The sequence below is a fragment of the Protopterus annectens genome, chromosome 6.part0, assembly GCF_019279795.1.
Source record: "Protopterus annectens isolate FY-2018-M chromosome 6.part0, PAN1.0, whole genome shotgun sequence".
In the NCBI taxonomy this organism is placed as follows: domain Eukaryota; kingdom Metazoa; phylum Chordata; order Ceratodontiformes; family Protopteridae; genus Protopterus; species Protopterus annectens.
In genome coordinates this window covers 767,442,582-767,463,433 of record NC_056737.1, presented here as the reverse complement: position 1 = coordinate 767,463,433, position 20,852 = coordinate 767,442,582, and the positions used below count along the sequence as shown (strand labels likewise).

The window sequence follows — 20,852 nt, the reverse complement described above, 5'->3', positions numbered from 1 at the left end:
GCGTACGGCAACAATGGTCTCTCTCCACAAAGGTGGTGCCTCTACGGATTCTGGAAACTATCGCCCCATAAGCCTGACTAGCTTGGTCTGCAAAGCTATGGAATAGATCATCATGGACCTCATAAAGATATTGGGGACCTACAGAAACTGGATCCTACCCAGTTCGGCTTTGTTAAGGGCAGATCCTGCCTCTTAAATCTTGTTGATTTCTTTGAAACAGTCACCAAGGCCATTGACGAGGGGAAGGTGGTCCACACAGCCTACCTGGACCTCGCAAAAGCCTTCGATACAATACCCCACTCGGGCATTAAAGATAAGCTCACCAGCTTAAATATAAACCCCTATGTCACTAGATGGGTTGCAAACTGGCTCAAGGACAGAGCCCACATGGTTAGAATTGCTGGAGCCATGTCAGACTCCAAACCAGTTACAAGTGGCATCCCACAAGGCTCAGTCCTGGGACCTCTCTTGTTTGGTATATATTTCTCGGAGGTACAGGCCAACACGGAAGGACCGTGGCTGACCAAGTTCGCAGATGACTGCAAACTGGGCGCCATAATAGACTCTCCAGCCGACACAAGCATCCTCCAAAAGGGCCTCATAGAAACAGACAACTGGTGCCAGAGCCATGGCCTCAAGCTAAACGCCAAAAAGTGTATAGTCATCCCCTTTGGCAAAAACAAAGTGCCCACAAATTACCACATAGGTGGTAATCCATTAAGTACAGAAGAAGTAATTAGGGACCTGGGGACCAAGTTGATAGCAATCTCTCATTTGACAACCACGTGGCCAAAGTGGTTAGAAAAACATTTTATATAGCCCACCTAATCATGAAGAGATTCACATCTAGATCAGGGGAGGTCATCGTGCCTCTTTACTCATCCCTCATCAGGCCCATAATTGAGTACAATGCCCCTTTTGGGATGTACCTTACCAGACCTGCAGCAACTGGAAAGACCCCAAAAGTACCTCACCAAAAGGATCAAAGGGCTCAAACAGATGCCATATGCTGCCCGGTTAAAGAAACTCCAGCTCTTCAGTGGCATACCGCCTGCTCAGAGGCGATATGTGCCTGACGTATAAAGCCATGTCCAACCTGGAATTAATGGACATGCTGCACTTCAGAAAATCCAAATCCCATCGAGCTACGCGCTCGAGAGACTTGAACCTCAGCACTGAAATAAATAGGACATGCTGGAGGGAGAGATTCATAACCCAGAGGCTCCCTTCACTCTGGAATAAAATCCCAGTCCAGGTTAGGCAGAGTCCCTCACCGACTCTCTTCAAGAGGAATCTTGATGAGTGGATGGGAGATCGTAGGTTTACCCTGGGTATCACTTCTGTGTCACTGTTAGACAGAGGCACAGTATACTAACCTCGAAAAAGCGCATAGCAAAATTAATTTAAAATGGGTGGCGAAAGCCAAACACACACTGGCTAGGCTTATAAATGCCCTAGGGCAGATATATATATACATACATACATACATACATATACATGCACACACACACACACACACACACAGACACACACAGACACACACAGACACACACAGACACACACAGACACACACAGACACACACAGACACACACAGACACACACAGACACACACAGACACACACAGACACACACAGACACACACGTCTTGGCTTTCCCAATGGAAATGCTCTCTTAAAGTATGCAAGGTTTCACCAAAAGAGAAATCCTCTGAAGGGGAGGCAGAGGGAATGGATTTCTCTGCATCTGAATCCTCATAGGCTGATAAGGGCATGCCCTGATTATCAGAAAGGTCAGAGTAATTGGACTCCTGGTCTGTAGAATCTGAAGGCAATTGAATTATTTGCGTCTTAGCAAGGGAAGGCAGGCTTCCCCTAATTAGCGTTATAAGGACTTCAGCCATTCTTAAGCATTTGTTTTTGTGGCATGGGGACCTGAGCATGCGCTTGGATCGGTTCTCTAGGCGTAGTGCATACTCTGGGCCTAAAAAACTCGGTAGGTTAGGCTAAAAAAGAAGTTGCCTGTTTTATTCGAAGATCGGTAGGTTGGAAAACGCCCTCAGAAGCCGGTGCCTACACAGCGGCCCCGGAACCATCCAAGGTAGAGACATCCGCTGGCTCCATAGTCGAAGAAGCATCTCGTGGCATACTGGACTCTGAAGGAGTCACAGCAGAAGCCTGAGAATCCACAGAAGTGGGCATCAAGGGGTGTGAAGGCTCCTCACGGAGTACTGGCAGACTGGCGACTAGCTTAACGGAAGCGTCATCGGCAGTTTTGGACCTATGCGGTCTGTGTCTCTGTCTTTATTCTTAAATTTTTTTGGAAGATCGGTAGTTGGGTGGCTTACCAAAGCCATTTCGGAATACGGAGATAGAGAGTGAAAGAATTTAGCAACAAAAATAGCCCAATGACGAATGGTTCGGGCATTAAACAAGGCACTAAACAGACAGTGAGGGACGTCATGGTCTGGGCCTAAACAGGCGACGCAGTAAGAATGAAAATCTCTGAGGTATTTGCTTTCCACAGGCAAGACAATTGTTAACTTTTTCTGACATCGAATAGAGCAAGAAAAAAGGATCTCCAACAGGGTACTTAGCTTTAGAAGACTTCAGGATTATCAACTCGAAAAACAAAAATTTCGAGTAGCAGTCGACCAGCACTTGCTAACTGCTTTTGCTTCGGGCTCCTCCTCGGCAAGAAAGACTGATGTAATGATGTCGGCTGCCTATTTTTATACCCCTGCTGACATAAAAGAAGCGACAGAATCAGACGCAGAAATACTAAGACTCTGGTATTCGGGCCAACTGAGGGCTACCTGCAGGCAGATAACCCAAGTGCGATGACTGCAACAGTGAAGTGTTCCCTCATTTCTCTTTTTATTCATGTCATCTGAATAGCACTTTCAGAGTAATTAAGATTACAAACTTATCAATCATTAACATGCAAAAGTATTCCAGAAACCATGCTCTGCTCTGTTTATTAGAATTCATAGTGGCTACTCGCAACCGTTCTGTCTGCAAACAAATGCTCTCATTGTCCACCAAATACATTGGATATAAAAAAAAAAAAAAAAAAAAAAAAAAAAAAAGTGTACACACCACTGTTAAAATGCCAGGTTTTTGTGATTTAAGACCACAATAAATCATTTCAAAAACCTTTCCCACCTTTAATGTGACCTATAACTGGTACAATTCAATTGAAAAACAAACAAATCTGTTACGTGAAAAAATATGAAAAATAAATAATATACAATAAGCTGGTTGCATAAGTGTGCACATCCTTCAACTAATACTTTGGCGAAGCACCTTTTGATTTAATTACAGCATTCAGTCTTCTTGGGCAAGAGTCTCAGCATGGCACATCTTGACTTGGCAACATTTGCCCACTCTTCCTTGCAAAAGCGCTCCAAATCTGTCAGACTGCAAGGGAATCTGTTCTGCACAGCCCTCTTCAGGTCACCCCACAGATTTTCTATTGGGTTGATGTCTGGGCCATTCCAAAACTTAAATTTTCTTCTGGTGAAGCCATTCTTTTGTTGATTTGGATGTATGCTTGGGGTCACCGTCGTGTTGAAAGGTGAAATTCCTCTTCATCTTCAGCTTTCTAGCAGACACCTGAAGGTTTTGGGCCAAAAGCGACTGATATTTGGAACTTTTCATAATTCCCTCCACCTTAATGATGCCACAATATAGAGACAAGATGATCAGCTTTAACAATTGGCTTAATGTCTGGTGTCATTCAAAGGGGATCCAGTGTCTGTCTGCCTGGGATGACATGCTTGACAAGCCACGCTGCTTCGCAAGGGACGGCTTGCACCTGTCACCCCTGGGATTCCGGATATTGGCTAAGGCTCTTGCCACCCCCATAGTGCCTTTTTTAGGCAAGGCTCAAATTCTAAACCTACCACCCTAGAAAACAAAAATGGGAAGAAATTGAGGGTAATGCTGCTCAATGCCAGAAGTCTAAATCTCAAAATGCACGCACTCGAGGCCCTTCTCAGTATGGAGAACATCGATGTCTGTGCTGTAACTGAAACCTGGTTCAAGGCTCCTGAGAGCACCCGGCACTATTAGGTTTTACCTCATATCATGCGTTCCGCCCCAAAACCCGGACCACTCCACAAAAGGAGGGGGTGTATGTATCCATATTCATAAAGGATACTCACACCTCCAGGTTGGTGGCAACGCATGAAGCTTCGGAAACCATCCAGGTGCAACTAACCATAGGCAAAACTGCTCTACAAATTGTAGCATGCTACAGGCCACCCTCTCAAACTCAGGAACCCCACACAGCCTTCCTGAAGACACTGGAGGGTATAAATGCATCTCCAAACACCATCATATTGGGTGACTTCAACTACCCGAATATAGACTGGGAACATTACTCAAGCCCTAACTTTCTAGCCCAACGGTTCCTGGAGTTCATAAATTCAAATGCCATGGAACAGCTAGTCACTGTTCCCACGAGAGGAGAAAATATACTAGATCTCATTGTCACAAACATGGGGACAAAATGCTCCACACCGAAGTATATCCCTCATTGGTGAGATCTGATCATAAACTAATCTCACTGGAAATCCACATCCCGCCCACCCCAAACAAAAAGACCATAGTGAAGAACTTCTCTAAAGCAAACTTCACACTACTCAAGACTGGTGTGGTATCCTTCAAGGCCCCTGAGTCAGAGGAAACCACAACCCAAGCTGCGGAAGCCCTTACAAATGCCTTCTATGAACACCTCCAGGACTGCATGGATCAGGCAATCCCAAATAAAACCAAGACTCTTTCCACAAAGGGCAAACGTCCAGTCTGGTGGACCCCAGCCATTAACAAACTTTACAATAAGAGGAGAAAGCTATTACATGATAGAACAAAATCCATAAAAGGGAAGTCACCCCTGATCATTATTAGTAAAAAATACGAGCACTCATAAAATCAACTAAGGCCAATTTTGAGAGAAAAATTGCCATGGATTCAAAGGACAATCATAAGGCCTTTTTCAGCTATGTTAGGAACCTGGGTGGAAACTCACAGATATGCTCAGAATTAGTCCAAAATGATACAAAAATCACTGAACCCACAGACATTGCCAACATACTGGCAGACAGGTTCAGTGCAAACTTCACCCCTCTCCCCTAAAGGAGAGATAACTATCCCAGCCGAGTGTAGCCTCCCGGACATCTCAAATGCGCAGGTGAAAGCTGCTCTCTCTAAAGCTAAAAACACAGCATCAATGGGACCGGATGGTGTCCCCGGCTGTGTGCTACATGAGCTAAATGAGGAATTAAACCCGCACATAAGGCAGCTGTTTAATCTCAGCCTTACCACAGGATACGTGCCCAAGGAGTGGCGACGGCAACTGTGGTCCCACTCCACAAAGGTGGCGCCTCACGGACCCTGGTAATTACCGCCCCATAAGCTTAACAAGTCTAGTCTGCAAAGCTATGGAGAGGATCATAATGGAGCTCATAAACAAAGATATAGGGGACTTGCAGACATTGGACCCGACCCAGTTTGGCTTTGTCAAGGGAAGATCATGCCTTTTGAACTTGGTCGACTTCTTGAAATAGTCACCAAGGCCATTGATGAGGGAAAGGCAGTCCATACAGCCTACCTTGACCTTGCAAAGGCTTTCGACACAATACCCCACTCGGGTATTGTAGAAAAACTTACCAGCTTAAATGTAAACCCATATGTCACAAGATGGGTTGCAAACTGGCTTAAGGACAGAACCCACAGGGTTAGAGTTGCTGGCGCTGTGTCAGACTCCAAGCCGGTCACAAGTGGTGTCCCACAGGGCTCGGTCCTTGGCCCCTATTGTTTGGCATCTACTTCTCAGAAGTACAGGCCAACATGGGAGGACTTTGGCTGACAAAGTTTGCAGATGACTGCAAACTGGGCACCATAGTGGAAAGTGCATCGGACACGGATATCCTTCAGAAGGGACTCACTGAAACAGATAGCTGGTGCCAGAGCCATGGCCTGAAGTTAAACGCCAAAAATGTATAGTCATACCCTTCGGGAAAAACAAGGTAACCCCAAGCTACCATATAGGTGGCAATCCACTAAGCACAGAAGAGGTTATCAGGGACCTGGGGACCCAGGTTGACAGTGGCCTTTCGACACTCACATTGCTAAAGTGGTTAGAAAGACCTTCTACATTGCCCACCTGATCATGAAGGGATTCACATCCAGATCTAGTGAGGTCATTGTTCCCCTGTACTCTTCACTTATCAGACCAATGATCGAGTACAATGCCCCATTCGGGATGTATCTCACCCGACATCTGCAGCAATTGGAGAGACCCCAAAAGTTCCTCACCAAAAGGATAAAGGACTCCAAAATCTGTCATATGCTGCCAGATTGAAGAAACTCCAGCTCTATTCAGTCGCATACCGCCTGCTCAGAGGTGACATGTGCCTGACATACAAGGCCATGTCCAACCCGGAATTAATGGACATGCTCCACCTCAAAAAATCCAAATCCACCAAAACCACTAGAGCAAGCGACTTAAACCTTAGCACGGATATAAATAGGACGTGCTGGAGGGATAGATTTATCACTCAGAGACTCCCTATGCTGTGGAATAAAATCCCGGTCCATGTGAGGCAGAGCACCTCGCTGACTCTGTTCAAGAGAAATCTAGACCTGTGGATGGGAGATCGTAGGTTTACCCCGGGAATCATCTCTGGGTCACTGCTGGACAGAGGCACAACAAACTAATGGGCACAGTATTTTTTCATATAAGGTTGGCGTAAGCCACAATAATTTGGGCTAGGCTTATAAATGCCTTAGGGCAGATAGCCTAGTATAAACCTATGAACCTATAAAGACCCAGTTCCAGCTGAAGAAAAGCAATCCCAAAGCATGATACTGCCACCACCATGCTTCACCGTAGGGATGGTTCTTTTGGTGATGCAAAGTGTTGTTTTTGCACCAAACGTACCTTTTGGAATTGTGGCCAAAGAGTTCAACCTTGGTCTCATTAGACATGAACATATTTTCCCACATGCTTTTGGGAGACGCGATGCATTGTTTTGCAAATTTTAGCCAGGTATGGATGTTTTTCGGTGTAAGAACATGCTTCTGTCTTGCAACCCTACCCCATAGTCCAGACATATAGAGAATACGGGAGTTTGTTGTCACATGTAGTACACAACCAGTACTTGCCAGAAATTCCTGCAGCTCCTTCAGTGTTGCTGTAGGTCTTTTGGCAGCCTCCCTGACCAGTTATCGTCTTGTCTTTTAATCAATTTTCGAGGGACATCCAGTTCTTTGCAACATTACTGTTGTCCCATATTTTCTCCACTTTTTGATGGCTGTCTTCACTGTGCTCCAGGGTATATCCAATGCTGTGGAGATTTTTTTTTGTACCCTTCTCCTCACTGATATCTTTCAACAATGAGATCCCTATGATGCTTTGTAAGCTCTCTGTGAACCATGGCTTTTGCTGTAGCAGGCAACTGAGTAAATGTCAGGAAAATCCTACTAGGACAGCTGAACTTTATGTGGGGTTAATCAGTCTCTTTAATGGATGGCAGGTCTGTACCCAAGAAGACTGAATGCTGTAATTAAATCAAAAGGTGCTTCACCAAAGTATTCATGTAAGGCTCTGCACACTTACGCAACCAGCTTATTGTACTTTTTTATTTTTTATATCCCCCCCCCCCCCAAAAGATTGGTTTTTAAAAGAGTTGCAACAAGATGCACTGAAACTGTTTCTAGGTCATCTACTAAGGTATAAAACAAAGTTTACAACAGTCACTTTTTTTTTATTTCACAAGGAACTGTCAAAATTCTCGGGTATGAGTGAAAAGAAAAGGATGTAGCAGTGTAGACTGGAAAGCAGTATTTACATTAACTCTTACAGAAAAGTATGCACATTGCTAGGGGCAGTGATAGTTTGCATTACATTGCACTTACAGAGAAATACATTGAGTAACATGAAAAAAAAAATGAGCAATGGAAATTTTACTGGACAGTGCACACTAAAGCAACAGTAAGGAAGAGTAGAAGGCAACATCAGTGGCCTGTAGGAAAGGCAACAAGAGTGACAATTGCATTATTATATAATGACCTGTCTGAAATAAAGTTAATACTTGGTGGATAAAAGCATTTGCTTGCAGACACGTCAACAGCTGTGAATAGCCAATATGAATTGTAAAACAGAGCAGAGCACAATTTCTGGAATACTTAAACTCCTGCTTATTAAGAATTAATAAAAGCAGTTGCAACATTATTTTACAGTGAAAGTGCTATTCAAATGACACGAATAAGAAGACAGATGCGGAAGCACTTTTAGTGGCACACCATGCAGGTAGTTCTGTCCGACGTCTACTGTAATGCATAGGTGACAAATTAACTAAACCTTGCAGGGCAAAAATGTGACACTGTGGCTTACTGAGGGAGGGAAAATGGGAGGAGTAACTTGAGAAGAAACTGAAGCACACAAATTCAGTATCTTCCAAAAATCTCAGTTATCTTTTTTCAAACACCTTTACTGAAATTATCACTTGTGACATTAGCAAATTTATATTCATATAAAAGTGATCAAACTATATTAACAAACACTAAACTTCACATATATTGCTATACATATATATCATATAATCTACGCAACATTACATAAATTATTAAATTCTTGCCTTATTTTTTAAGCAAGAACTATCTTTAGTAAACCATCACTTACTACATAGGCAATCGTACATTTACATAAATGAAAACAAGTCACATCGACACAATCCTAGTTGTGAGCATTTTACATCACAAACCATACTGACACACTCTCACTTGCAAACATTATACATCACTTATAATCTAATCAATCTTCTTCAAACATTATACAGCTCATTTAAGTCCTGCCACCTTTTAAACCTCATTCCTCACGTGTATGTATTGTTCCCACAATTCCCATTTTTCCTATGTAGTTTGCACCTACTCTTTTCTAAAAATTTCAATTCCAGTTGTTTTATCTTTGTTACTAAATTCACTACTTCCAGTAAAGTTGGTTTAGATTTGGATTCCCATTTTCTAGTAATTGCTTTTTTCGCAGCCCCCATTATTAGACACAGCAAGGCCTTACCATGTCTAAGCAATTCCGATTCTACATCACAGCTCAGAACAAATCATCTTCCTCATCAGACCAATCTGCACACCCAGCATCTCAAGACAGTGCACGAGTTGATATTTCTGGAGGTTTTTCCTCATAGAATGTGTAACATATCAGTAGAAAAAAACATGCACTGCAAAACAGCAAGTGATACCAGTGCTGAGGCCTCTCAAAATTAGCACTGCTTCTCTGTTCTTCCATTCCAAGTGGAAGGAATTGACATGCGACAGTCCAGCTATTGGCATTATAATTTCAACAACTGTATGATCACAATGCACTATGGGGAAGATTTAGCTTTAAAAGAAAGTAAGCTCTGATCAGAATGTCTGCCCCCAGAAGGGCAATGAAGGTTAGAAACTCAAGACAATTTGTATTGATGACTACTACCTGATGGATAAAGGTTAGCAATGTGTAGAAATTCAAGAAAAGATAAAAAAAAAAAAAAAGTCCCACCCGTGCCCGTAGTGGTCCTTAATACGTAGACTGCAAAACTCTGAAAATCTGTGGGACATTTTCTGTGAATATATGTGAACCACAGATGCAATATTTGTGAACACAACCAGAAAAAAACACACTTTTGATATCAGTTTTGATGCAGTTTCAATAAATAAAATAATAAAAATAAGTATACATACTCTTAAAGGTCCTTTTACTTGGTCATCTTGCACTAACTGATTTGAGCTATCTTCCTTGAGGAAAACCTGCAAATAAAAAAAACAAAACAAAACACCGGAACAAAAACAAAAGGAAATGACATAATAGTAACAATTTGAAAAGTTGAAGTACTAAAGTCATTTTTGCAGCTAAGGAATGCACCTCATAACAGAAGTTGAATAGTTATCTATAACTTTTAACTAACAAGAACTAGATATCAAATCCTTCTGTAATACAAGAAATGGCCCCTTACTATACCCATGAAAGAGGTTAAAACCAGAACCCCCTAGCACCACATATTATTGAACTGTTACTGTATGATGGAACAACAAAAGGCAACCGTTTGAAATCTTCATGTGTACATGTATAAAAAGGTGACTATAACCAGCACAAGAAAAGCTTTAAGCAAACCTAAGAGTACACAAAACGTTAATAAACTTGCCATAATGGAAGCTCAAGAACAGCATGCACATTTTCTGTAAAAGAAAGGCTAATGAGAGTACAGGCATTAAAGGCAGTTGCCCAGGATTTGGGAACGTATGTGGATAGCGATTTAACTTTTGACCAACATGTGTCTATAGTTGCAAGAGAGTTCTCTACTGTACAGCTTATAAATAATAAGACTGCGTCTAGATCTAGGGATGTCACTGTTTCCCCTTTACTCAGACATCATTAGGGCTAGTTATTGAATATAATGCCTCTATTAAATACATTTATTAATTTTTCTGTCCAGGCACATGAAACAACTGGAATGCCACAGATGCATCTTACTAAAAAGGATACAAGGCCTAAGCATGTCCTACATGAACCGACTCAAAGTCCTGTCACTATATTCCATACCCTACGGACTGCTAAGAGGAGACCTGCGTCTGGCATAAAAGGCATTCTCTGACCCACTACTGATGGATTTACTGTATATTAGCAAGTCAAATGGCATCAGAAATACTCTGTTCAGGGATATAAACCTCTTCTGCAGCATCAACAGACGAGCGGGAGAGGTAAATCTCGCATGAGGATACCGCTGCGGTGTTGCAGACTCGCCATTCACATAAAGCAAAGTTCATCCCTGTCCATATTCAAGCACAATGTAGATCTATGGGTGGGAAACAAAAATTACCCCAGGACTGCCTCCTGTACTACTACTGGACACAGGTAGCTCCTAAATGCTTTAGCCCATGCATGGGTCCCCTCAAATAATGCATGTTGGTATTTTGGCTATACTCATTAGAGGTAATATACAAATATCAATCATGGGGTGGGGAAGGATACTCTACAATCAAATGGGAACGGTTATGTTAAACACAAAAAGGGAAACTAGCTATGCAAATGGTCAGCAATGGGCAGAGTTAATTAACAGCAACACTTACACCCAGCCTGAAACTATAGCAAACCTGCTGGCAAACAAGTTCGGTTCAAAACCCACATGACCTCCTACCACACCCAAATGAATACTTGCAACCATCCCTCTACCAGTCATTACAAGAGAACAGATCCTTACTGTGCTCTCCAAAGCCAAAAACACAGCCTCCATGGTTCTCAGCAACATTCCAGGATGCTTCTATCCATGCCACTCAAAACCCTCTCTAACCACAGGCTTTATCCCAGAGAAATAGAGGACTGCAACAGTTGTCCCTACATACGGGTGGGAGGATCTAGGGAACTACAGACCCATAAGCTTGGCCAGTCTTATTTGCAATACCATGGAGAGAGAGAATCATCATGGACCTGATCGACAACGACCTAGGAATTCTCCAAACATTGAGCCAGACCCAATTTGGCTTTGTAAAAGGGAGGTCTTGCCAGCTCAGTCTGGTGGACTTCTTGAGAAAGTCCCCAGGGCCATGGATGAGGGTAAAACTGTACACATCGCTTATCTTTACCCGGCCAAAGGTTTCGATACAATCCTCACTTGGGGATCATAAAAACTTTGAGTTAGGCATACACCCCTACTTCAGACAGAAAACTGGATCACTGACAGGACACATACTGTCCGGATAGGTTTATCGGTCGTAGATTCACCTGTTAATAGCAGTGTCCCACAGGGCTCACTGCTGGGATCCCTCCTGCTTGGTGTAAATACTTCTCTGAAGTGAAAGCCAACGATGACTGTAAGATGGGAGCAATCAATGAATCCCCAAATGTTGCTGGCATCCTACAAGCAGGCGCAAATGACAAGTGACTGGTGCCAAAACCATGCTCCAAAACTAAATGCTAAAAATGCATAAGCATATCACTTGGTAAATAGATTACAAATTCTAACATTGACAGCACACCCCTAAAAGAAGGCTCAGTGGTGAGAGGCCTAGGAACACAGACAAGATAGTAATCTAAACTTTGACCACCAGTTAGCTATGGAAGTCAGGAAATCTTTCTGCGTGGCTCAACTTGCAAATAAAGGCATGGCATCACGATCAAAAGAAGTCATAGTGCCATTGTAATCTGCCCACATCAAGCCCATAAGCAAGTATAATGCTCCTTTCTGCATGCACCTACACCCACTGGAATGGTCCAGTTGTTTCTCAAATACTTATTTGTGACTAACAGGACTTCATGGAGAGACAGATTTGCATCCCAAAAAGTCTACCTTGTCTATGGAATAAAAATTCCCATCTTCATAAACCAAAGCCCGTCTTTCACACTCTTCTAGAAAAATATGGATAAATGGAAGGGGAACTGTAAATTCAGTCCCAGGGTACTGCTCATCTCCTTTACGGGCAGAGGCAGTCTAAAATGACTCGGGGCTGCAACACCCAAAGACCTTCTATCCTGACACTACCCTATCCCACATTTGGGGAAGAAAGATGCAACATTTTCATATCCTGGGAATTATAGGCTAGGCTTGTAACTTCTCTTGTACCACTTGCTTAGTAATCACCTAAGAACCTATGATAAGTTATTCTGAGTGAACCTTACAATTATTTCTCCTCGCTTCTGCTGAGTTGATGGTGTTTTTCCTCCCTTATTGCAGGGTACATTACCATGGAGATGAACTGTCTGCAGGTTCAAGCAATTAAGCTCGACAGTTCCAAGCATTCTTTGCAGAGGGAAATGAAAAATGTAAACATACAAGACAGTGTGCAGTTCAGTGGAAACTAAAGCTTGAAATTATTGGAAGTGAATAAGAGACAGCAGATTCCCTAGTAGCCTTAATACTTTAATGTATTTACAGTGTATATAATTTAGTTTTACTTAAAGATAGCCAGCACACTTTAAAAATGTTTTCAGAACAGACACGGGGGGGGGGGGATAAAACATGTGCATCCACTTACACTGATTTGGTAACGCACTTCAGCACTGGTAACCTTCATTTCAGGTTAGGCAATGCATGTGAGTGCAGCCATCAATTTGAAGCAATTGCTCCTATCTGTAGGAGAAAACTTCCTTTTTTGAATCTGTACAATTTTGTTACAAGTTAACAGCTTATGGGCATGCTCTGAAAATGTATTTAATTTTTCTGCTTGGTGATTTTCTTGAAAAAATGTGACATTAGATTATATGGAGATGACAAGAAACAACTGTACAAAAGATCACCCTGACAAATAGTGTGTGCATTTAACACCAAAGTTGGAAATACACAAAAGATAAAAAAGATAAAAAAATTATGTATAACAGGTGGGAACAATAAATTCTATCTTAATGGCTATGCTATCTATATTACATTGTAATGTAAATGGCCTTGCAGATATAGATAAAATGGAAAGAGTAATGATTTATACTAAAATGCAGAGTGCAAACAGAAATGATGCAAGAGACATTTGGAAAGAAATGAGCATGTGATTTTCATAAAAGATTTCAGGATGGATATTCTGCAGAATCAGGGACAAAAGAAGAGTAATTACACTAATTGCAGAAGAGGCTCCAATAGGGATAGAAGCAAAAGGAGAAAGATAACAGTAGATTTGTGGAAGTTAAGGGGTCATTGGCAAGGGAGGAGGATTACACTGGCATGTATTTATATTCCACCAAAAACTGTTATTATGGAGCGTAAGAAAAATTAGGCAGAAATATTCAGCTTTCAGCAGGGAAGATTACTTATAGGTGAGAGGATGTATCTGGAGGACCTAGAAGGGAAAATACAACAACAAAAAAAATCAGACTTCTGAAGAAATCTATGAAAAATAAATGTTATGGAAGACAAGAATTCAGTAAAAAGAACTTTGTATATTATTCCTCAAGATACAATAACTGCACCTTTAATTGAAAACTTTGACACACATCTATAACCATTTCAGATCATCACTAAAGCAATGGATGAGGGTAAAATAGTTCATACTGCATACCTTGACCTTGCCAACACATTTGACATAATCCCCTACTTCAGCATTACTGACAAAATTAAGAGGTTACTTATGTCACCCGGTGGATAGCCAGCTGGCTCAGACAAGAACCAGGAAGTTAGAATTGGGGAGCCTACCTCTACATAAAAATAGGCCATTCACAAGCAGAATACCTCAGGGATTGATCCATGGGCCGCTCCTTTTTGGCGTTTACTTTTCTGAAGTCAAGGCCAACACCAACGGCCCCTGGCTGACAATTTGCTGCAAATTAGGAGCAATCACTGAAATCGCCCACAGACACAAATGTTCTCCAGGAAGAGCCAACACAAACAACTAATGCCAGAGCCATGAACCAACACTAAATGCCAAAAAATGCATGCTAGCATCCTTCGAGAAGTCTTCTACCCCTGGAAACTATCACACGGACACACTCTCAAGAGTTGACCCAGTAGTCAGGGACTTTGGACAAAACAGACAATTTAGCCTTTGACCATCACGTGTCTACAGTAGTGAGGAAACCATTCTATGCTGTCCAACTTATAAACAAAGGTATGGCATCTAGGTTCAAAGTCATTATTCCACTGCATTCAGAATCAGACCTAACATGGAATTCGCCCCATTTGGTATGTACCTAACCAGGCATATCCATCAACTGGAACGTCCACAGAGGTTCCTCACTAAAAGAATACAGGACGCAAGTAACGTGTCCTACGCAGACAGCCTCAAGCCCCTATCCCTGTTTTCAGTCTCCTGTAGAGCTTTGAGAGTAGATCTATGCCTGGTATACAAGGCATTGTCAGACCCCACTCTGATGGACCTCCTGCATATCCATAAAAAAACAGTGCCAGAATTACCCATTCTAAAAGGCAAACTGTGTCTGTGATACAAGTGAGACCTGCTGGAGAAATGGATATGTATCTTTGAGACTACCCCTTCTCTGGAACATGCTCCCCATTCATGTGAAGCAGAGTTCCTCCCTAGCCCACTTCACATGCAACTTGGACAACTGGATGGGGACACAGGAATTTCATCCCTGGTTTGGCACCCATTTCTCTAACGGACACAGGCAGCCTGTAAATGTCTAGAGGTATCATTCTTGGTGAGGGCAGGATGCTACTTAAGGTCAGGGTTATACCAGCCTGCACTACATGATCAGAGAGCTCTTCCATGTCTTTTTTCATGTAGCCCAGGGAGGTATATCTCAGGTCATTCACACCAACATGAACAATGACAGTCATATTTGTACTTGTTCTGGAGTGACCCGAGTGCTTGTGTTATGTGGCGGATTCTGGCTCCCGACAGACAGCTAACAGTAACCTTCTGCTTGTCCAGCCTAGTGAGTAGGACGTCAGTGTGCCTGAGAGTCAACTATTACTAGTGTGTTAATTATGTTATTTCACCTTAAGGGCTGTGACTGAGGCACACTGATTTTGTGTTTTATGTGTTGTCTGGTTTGTAACGGGAGGTGCAGGTTGTTTGGGTGTCTGCTTTGGAGGACTCTGATGCTTTTGCAGGTTTTTATTTAGAGCCTCCGAGTATGATTTTGTGTATTTATGTGCATTTCTTGCCAGTGCTGTTTTAGTAGGTCTGTGTGCGGCTAGAGGTGTGGTGCAAGTGATAACCTCCTCCTCTTGACTGTCTGTTCCAGTCTTGGGTGGAGACAGCTTTGCTTCCAGTTTGGTTGCATAATTGCATCGCTCGCATATGTTAGTGTTTTGTGGTAGGAGGAGAGGGTTGTCTGTGTACATGAGGCAGTTGTAACATTGCCTTAGGATACCCAGATTCAACAGCTGGACTGGAGAGTACACCTGAAATTGCCCTTTGGTCATGCCTGACTAGTAGGGTGAGCTGCTTAGTTGCTTGGTTGGTGAGGGGTGAATAAAGAGCCTTGCCCTGCTGGGCAGTGTCAGGGTATATTAATGCTTGCTATTAGGTCTGAGCAAGTGCTGGGCTGTAATATGCTTTTTGAGTGCTTAGGTTGAGAGTTAGACTAGTTTCAAGGGAAAAACTGAAGAGGAGACTTAGTGGAGCCGGGAATAATTTAACTGTAGCTAACTGGCGCTGCCCGGTGTGCAAAACCGTGCAAACGTGGTTTTTACAGTAGGGAAATGAAAGAGAGAAATTAGCCCAAAATGGCCAATAAGCTACTAACTTCTGGGCTGGAACCACTCCTCCAGGGACAAATAGGTTGCTCAAAGCTCCTTTCTCTCACAGGTGAGCAGAGAAACTTCCTTCTATCCAAGTAAGGTATGGGCAACTCAGAAACTAGTATCACAGCACTGAATTCAGCACTAGCCTGAAAACTGGACTATACAAGCTTAGAAAGGCAGGAAACAAGGAATTTGTTTTTTTGAAAAGCAGTAAAAAAATACACTTAAAACAGCTTTAAACGACTACAAACTATCAGAAAAGGCTATTGCACTTTAGTGTATAGCCTACAACAGTTAATTTAAACAAAAAACAACTTTTAAAAGTGCAGGCAGTCAAGTACAATATGTAAAAAAAAAACAAGCTTTTAAAGCACAATAAATGCTGGTAAATTTGCATTTAGGCGGAAAATAGTCAAGTACAGCAAGAAAGTACAGAAAATGTAAGCTTAAATCACTCCAAAATCTCTCTAAGCTAGGCTTGCATCAGTTTAAGGCTTTCTAGTGCTACCCAGTAGGTTAGTTACAGGAAAGATGGGAAACCAGTGCAGATGTGGTCTTTTAAACCAGAAAGTTGAAAGAGATGGACAAACTGTCCAAATGGTCAATAAACTACAATTTCTGGGCCAAGAACCTCCTCCTCTCGTGGTAGACAGGCTACCTAGTGCTTACCACTCCCACTGATAAGCTAGAAGGCTTCCCTCAAACTCAAAAAGGCTTGGGGGGCTCAGAAGCTTGCAAACAGTCCTGGATACAGCAAATCTGTACCTGAACTAGACTAGTTACTGGAAAGGCGGGGAACAAGTACAAACGCAGGTTTTTAAGCCAGCAAGTTGAAAGAGATGGATAACTGCCCAAACTGCCAAATAAACTACAATTTCTGGACCAAAACTTACCTCTTCCCATGGAGGATAGGCTACCTAGTGCTTACCACGCCCACTGATAAGCTAGAAGGCTTCAGGGGCTCAGAAGCTTACCAACAGTCCTGGACACAGCAAGACTGTATCTGGACGTGACTAGTTGCAGGAAACAAGCTTAGAATTTTTTTTTTGTTACAGAAAGGCAGCTAAAACAGCAGTAAATACAATTCAAATTACAATGCAGGCCAGCACAACTGAGTGCGTAGCAACACTACGGAAAATACAGTTCAAATAAATGCAATTAAATTAACAAAATGACTAAAAAACAACAAGTGCAGAAGGCAGTAAATTAGAAGGCTACTAACAAGCAGTAATAAGCGCAGAGTAAGAGCAACTGAACAGATAACAGCACGCAGAAGAGCAGCTAAGACAGTTACAGTAAGATCAGCTGAATAAAATATATAGATTTTATTTTTTGTTTGAGGGAGGGAACAGAGCACGATTAAGAGGCTACAGGGGTTGTCCTTCCCAAATGCTCTCTCTGTACACAGTAGGAGTGCCTGAAATCAGAATATGATCTCACTGCACTCAGTTGAGTGAACAAATGAGATGGGCCCAGGAGGAGTATCCAAACACAAATCTACAAGAGGGGCGGGCAATTTCAAAGCCACCAACATTAACACAAAAACAAGAACAGGGAGGGTGGGTGGAGAACTAACTGTAGAGTGACAGCCACAACTTCAGATGAGTTAATATTCAGTGAAAAACACAAATAAATAAATTAAATACAGTACTATATGAAAAAGAGCAGATAAAAGTGTACTTAAATTCACTTATACATCCAGTTGATTTCAAGTAGATGTTAGACGGCCAAAGCTCTGATATTAAGCAGAGATAGTTCAAAATGTACCACTTACATAAAGTAGGACAGAATGTCAGTGATGAGGTGAAACTAACCCCCACTGCTATCAATGGCTACACAGAAATTCTAACAAGTACTCTGTAGAGAGACAGCCACAACTTTAGTTGAGTTAATATTCAGTGAAAAACACAAATTAAATACAGTACTATAAGAAAAAGAGCAGATAAAAGTGTACTTAAATTCACTTGTACATCCAGATGATTTCAGGTAGCTATTAGCTGGCCAAAGCTTGGACATTAAGCAGAATAATGTTCAGGAAGAGGAGGCGTGAGGCTTAAGGGAAGGCAGAAATTGAACAATTTATGTAATGTTGGACTGATGATAGTTAAAAGAGAATGTGCGTCTGCAACTAGAAACACATTGATATAAAATAAAATAATCCACATTAATGTATGGTAACCTATGCCTCAAGTAATAATTTAATAAAGGTGTTAAAAACGTTCGCATGTCTACACAGTGCACCCCAGCCAATTCCATAATGACCAGAAGTAGTAGCCCTCACAAATCTGAAGTATAAAATGCAAAGCAGGCAGATGACAAGCTGTAAAAAAACAGCAAATTAGATTTATTTATTTACATTTGTTGACCGGGAGTGTCCGACTGGACGTAGATCCATTTTCAGCAGAGGCCCGGGGAGAAAGGCTCCACAGTTGAAATAAACAGACAGTAGTTACACTGGATTGCATAGCGATTAACAATTTGATTAACATAGCAATTAATTACAAACAAATTTACAGATGAAGAACATAGTACATCAGTAGACAACTAGAATCTTTATCTGCAAAGTACATAACAGACATTAACAAATATTACAATAAGAAGTTCCTGCTGTATAATAAGTACTAGGCTTATGAGCATCTGAGCTTGCTATAATCAAGGTAGTTAGTGGGGTGGAAAGAAAGGTAGTGGTTGGATGGGGTGGGTGTTGAGTGGGAGTTGCAAGGGCATAGCCAGCGTGTTTTTAGGTGCGCTTTTAGTAAAGATTTGAAGTGGATGCATGATGGTACGGAGGTAATTGTGGGTGGGAGAGAGTTCTATAATTTGGCTATGGCGCAAGAGAATAATGCTTCACCAGCAGAGTTATTGGCTTTAGTGATCTGTAAGTGATTTTTGTTGCTGGATCTTAGTGGTCTGGTGGTGCAATAGGGTTGGAGTAGATTCTGGAAGGATGGGACATTTAGTGGATGGTTTAACTAGTTTGTGGGCAAGTGAGAGTTGATACAATTGAAGGAGGTGAGCCAGCCCAGTTCAGCAAGTGAGAGACAGTGGTGACTACGATAGGATGCCCCTGTGACGAATTTGGCGATTTTGTCTAGCTTGTTTAGATCACATTGCCTTAGGATGGTATATATTGGAGAGGCATAAAGTAAGGTGGAGATAAGGTGGGAATTTGCTATTGAAATCTTTGCTGCTTTGGTAAGAAGTTGCTTATTTCTGTACAACGCTCCTAGTTTTTTTGTGGACTTTTTTTATGGTCATGGATATGTGAATGTCAAATTTTAGTTTATTGTCTATTTCCACTCCTAGCAATTTGGTGTGTTCAGTTGGGTATATAGTGGTGTTGTCTTTTGCTGTGATGTTAAAGAGGAAGTTGTTTTGAGTAGGTTTGGTGGGTTGGAAGATGAGTAGTTTAGTTTTGTTTGGGTTGAGTATTAATTGGGCATCGGACAACCAAGTTTCAACAGAGAAAAAGGCTTCCTTTGTGACGTTTTGCAGTTTGGGTAGGGACTGGGCTGAGCAGATGATGGTTCAGTCATCTGCGTATTGTATGGAGTGTGCCATGTTTGGTGGCAGAGGCTAGATTACTGGTGAAAACGGAGAAGAGTAGGTGTCCAAGGATGGATCCTTGGGGAACCCCTATGGAGACAGGTAGTAGATATGTCATTCTGCCATACAACGGATTGTTGGCGGTCAGACAGGTAACTCTGAAACCAGTTGGTGACCGATTGAAAGAAGGATAGGTTATTGAGGACAGAGATGAGTTGTTTGTGTGGGACCATGTCAAATGCTTTAGATAGGTCTAGGAAAGTAGCAGAGGAGAGACGGCCATTGTTTTTATGCTGAAGGATATAGTGTGAGTAAAGGAGAGTAAGGCAGTGGTGGTGCTATGGTTTGGTCAGAAACCATACGGAGTACTGGAAAGGAGGTTGTTAGTAAGGAGGTAGTCTAAGACCGGAGTGTGTATGCATCTCTCTAGTATTTTGGAGAGTGGAGAGAGAATAACTATGGGGCGGTAACTGGTTAGTTCTGTGGAGGGTCCGCCTTTGTGGAGGGGAATTATATGTGATACTTTGCACAGTGTGGGAACGTAACTTGCTGACAGAGATCGGTTAATCAAGGTGGATACTGGGTAGGCCAGAGCATCAACTGCGATTTGTAGGTATTCACTTGGGAGGTTGTCTGCTGCTAATTTGGTGGGCTTAAGTATAGTTAAAAGGTTTTTTTATGTTGGAAGTGGGTACAGGAGAAAAAGAGAAGGCAGTGGGGAAAATTACTAGTTGAAGGTGTGGGTTGGAGGGGAGGGGGGTTGTGTTGTTTAGCTAGTGATAGTATGGTTTGTGTGAAGTGTGTGTTGAATGAGGTAGCAATATTTTCGGAGGAGTGAGGGATGTTAGTTGGAGGGGTACCGACTTTACCTGGGTGGAGGATGGAGTTTGAAGAAGTTAGAAGAAATGAAGGAGGGCATTCTGCAGAACACATAGACCTCGCCATCAGACTCTATTACTATGGCCAAGTACATAACTCATATACGGTAAGCAGTACCATTCCCCAGATCAGCAGGATGGAGTTGCCCTATACAGTGCTAAACTGCAGACCCAAAGCACCATCTTCTCATGCATATGAAGCTTTAACAGATTTTTTTCTCCTATTATGTACAAAGATACA

The 20,852-nt window shown here is 42.1% G+C and overlaps 1 protein-coding gene across 1 annotated transcript in view; it reads right to left on the bottom strand.

Moving 5' to 3' along the window:
• ARID4A (AT-rich interaction domain 4A) overlaps positions 1–20,852 on the bottom strand; it is an 877,572-nt gene that overhangs the window by 826,418 nt on the left and 30,302 nt on the right. The window contains exon 4 of the mRNA XM_044073577.1: positions 9,742–9,807. Coding sequence (XP_043929512.1) covers positions 9,742–9,807 — 66 coding nt within the window. The remainder of the gene's footprint in view (positions 1–9,741; positions 9,808–20,852) is intronic.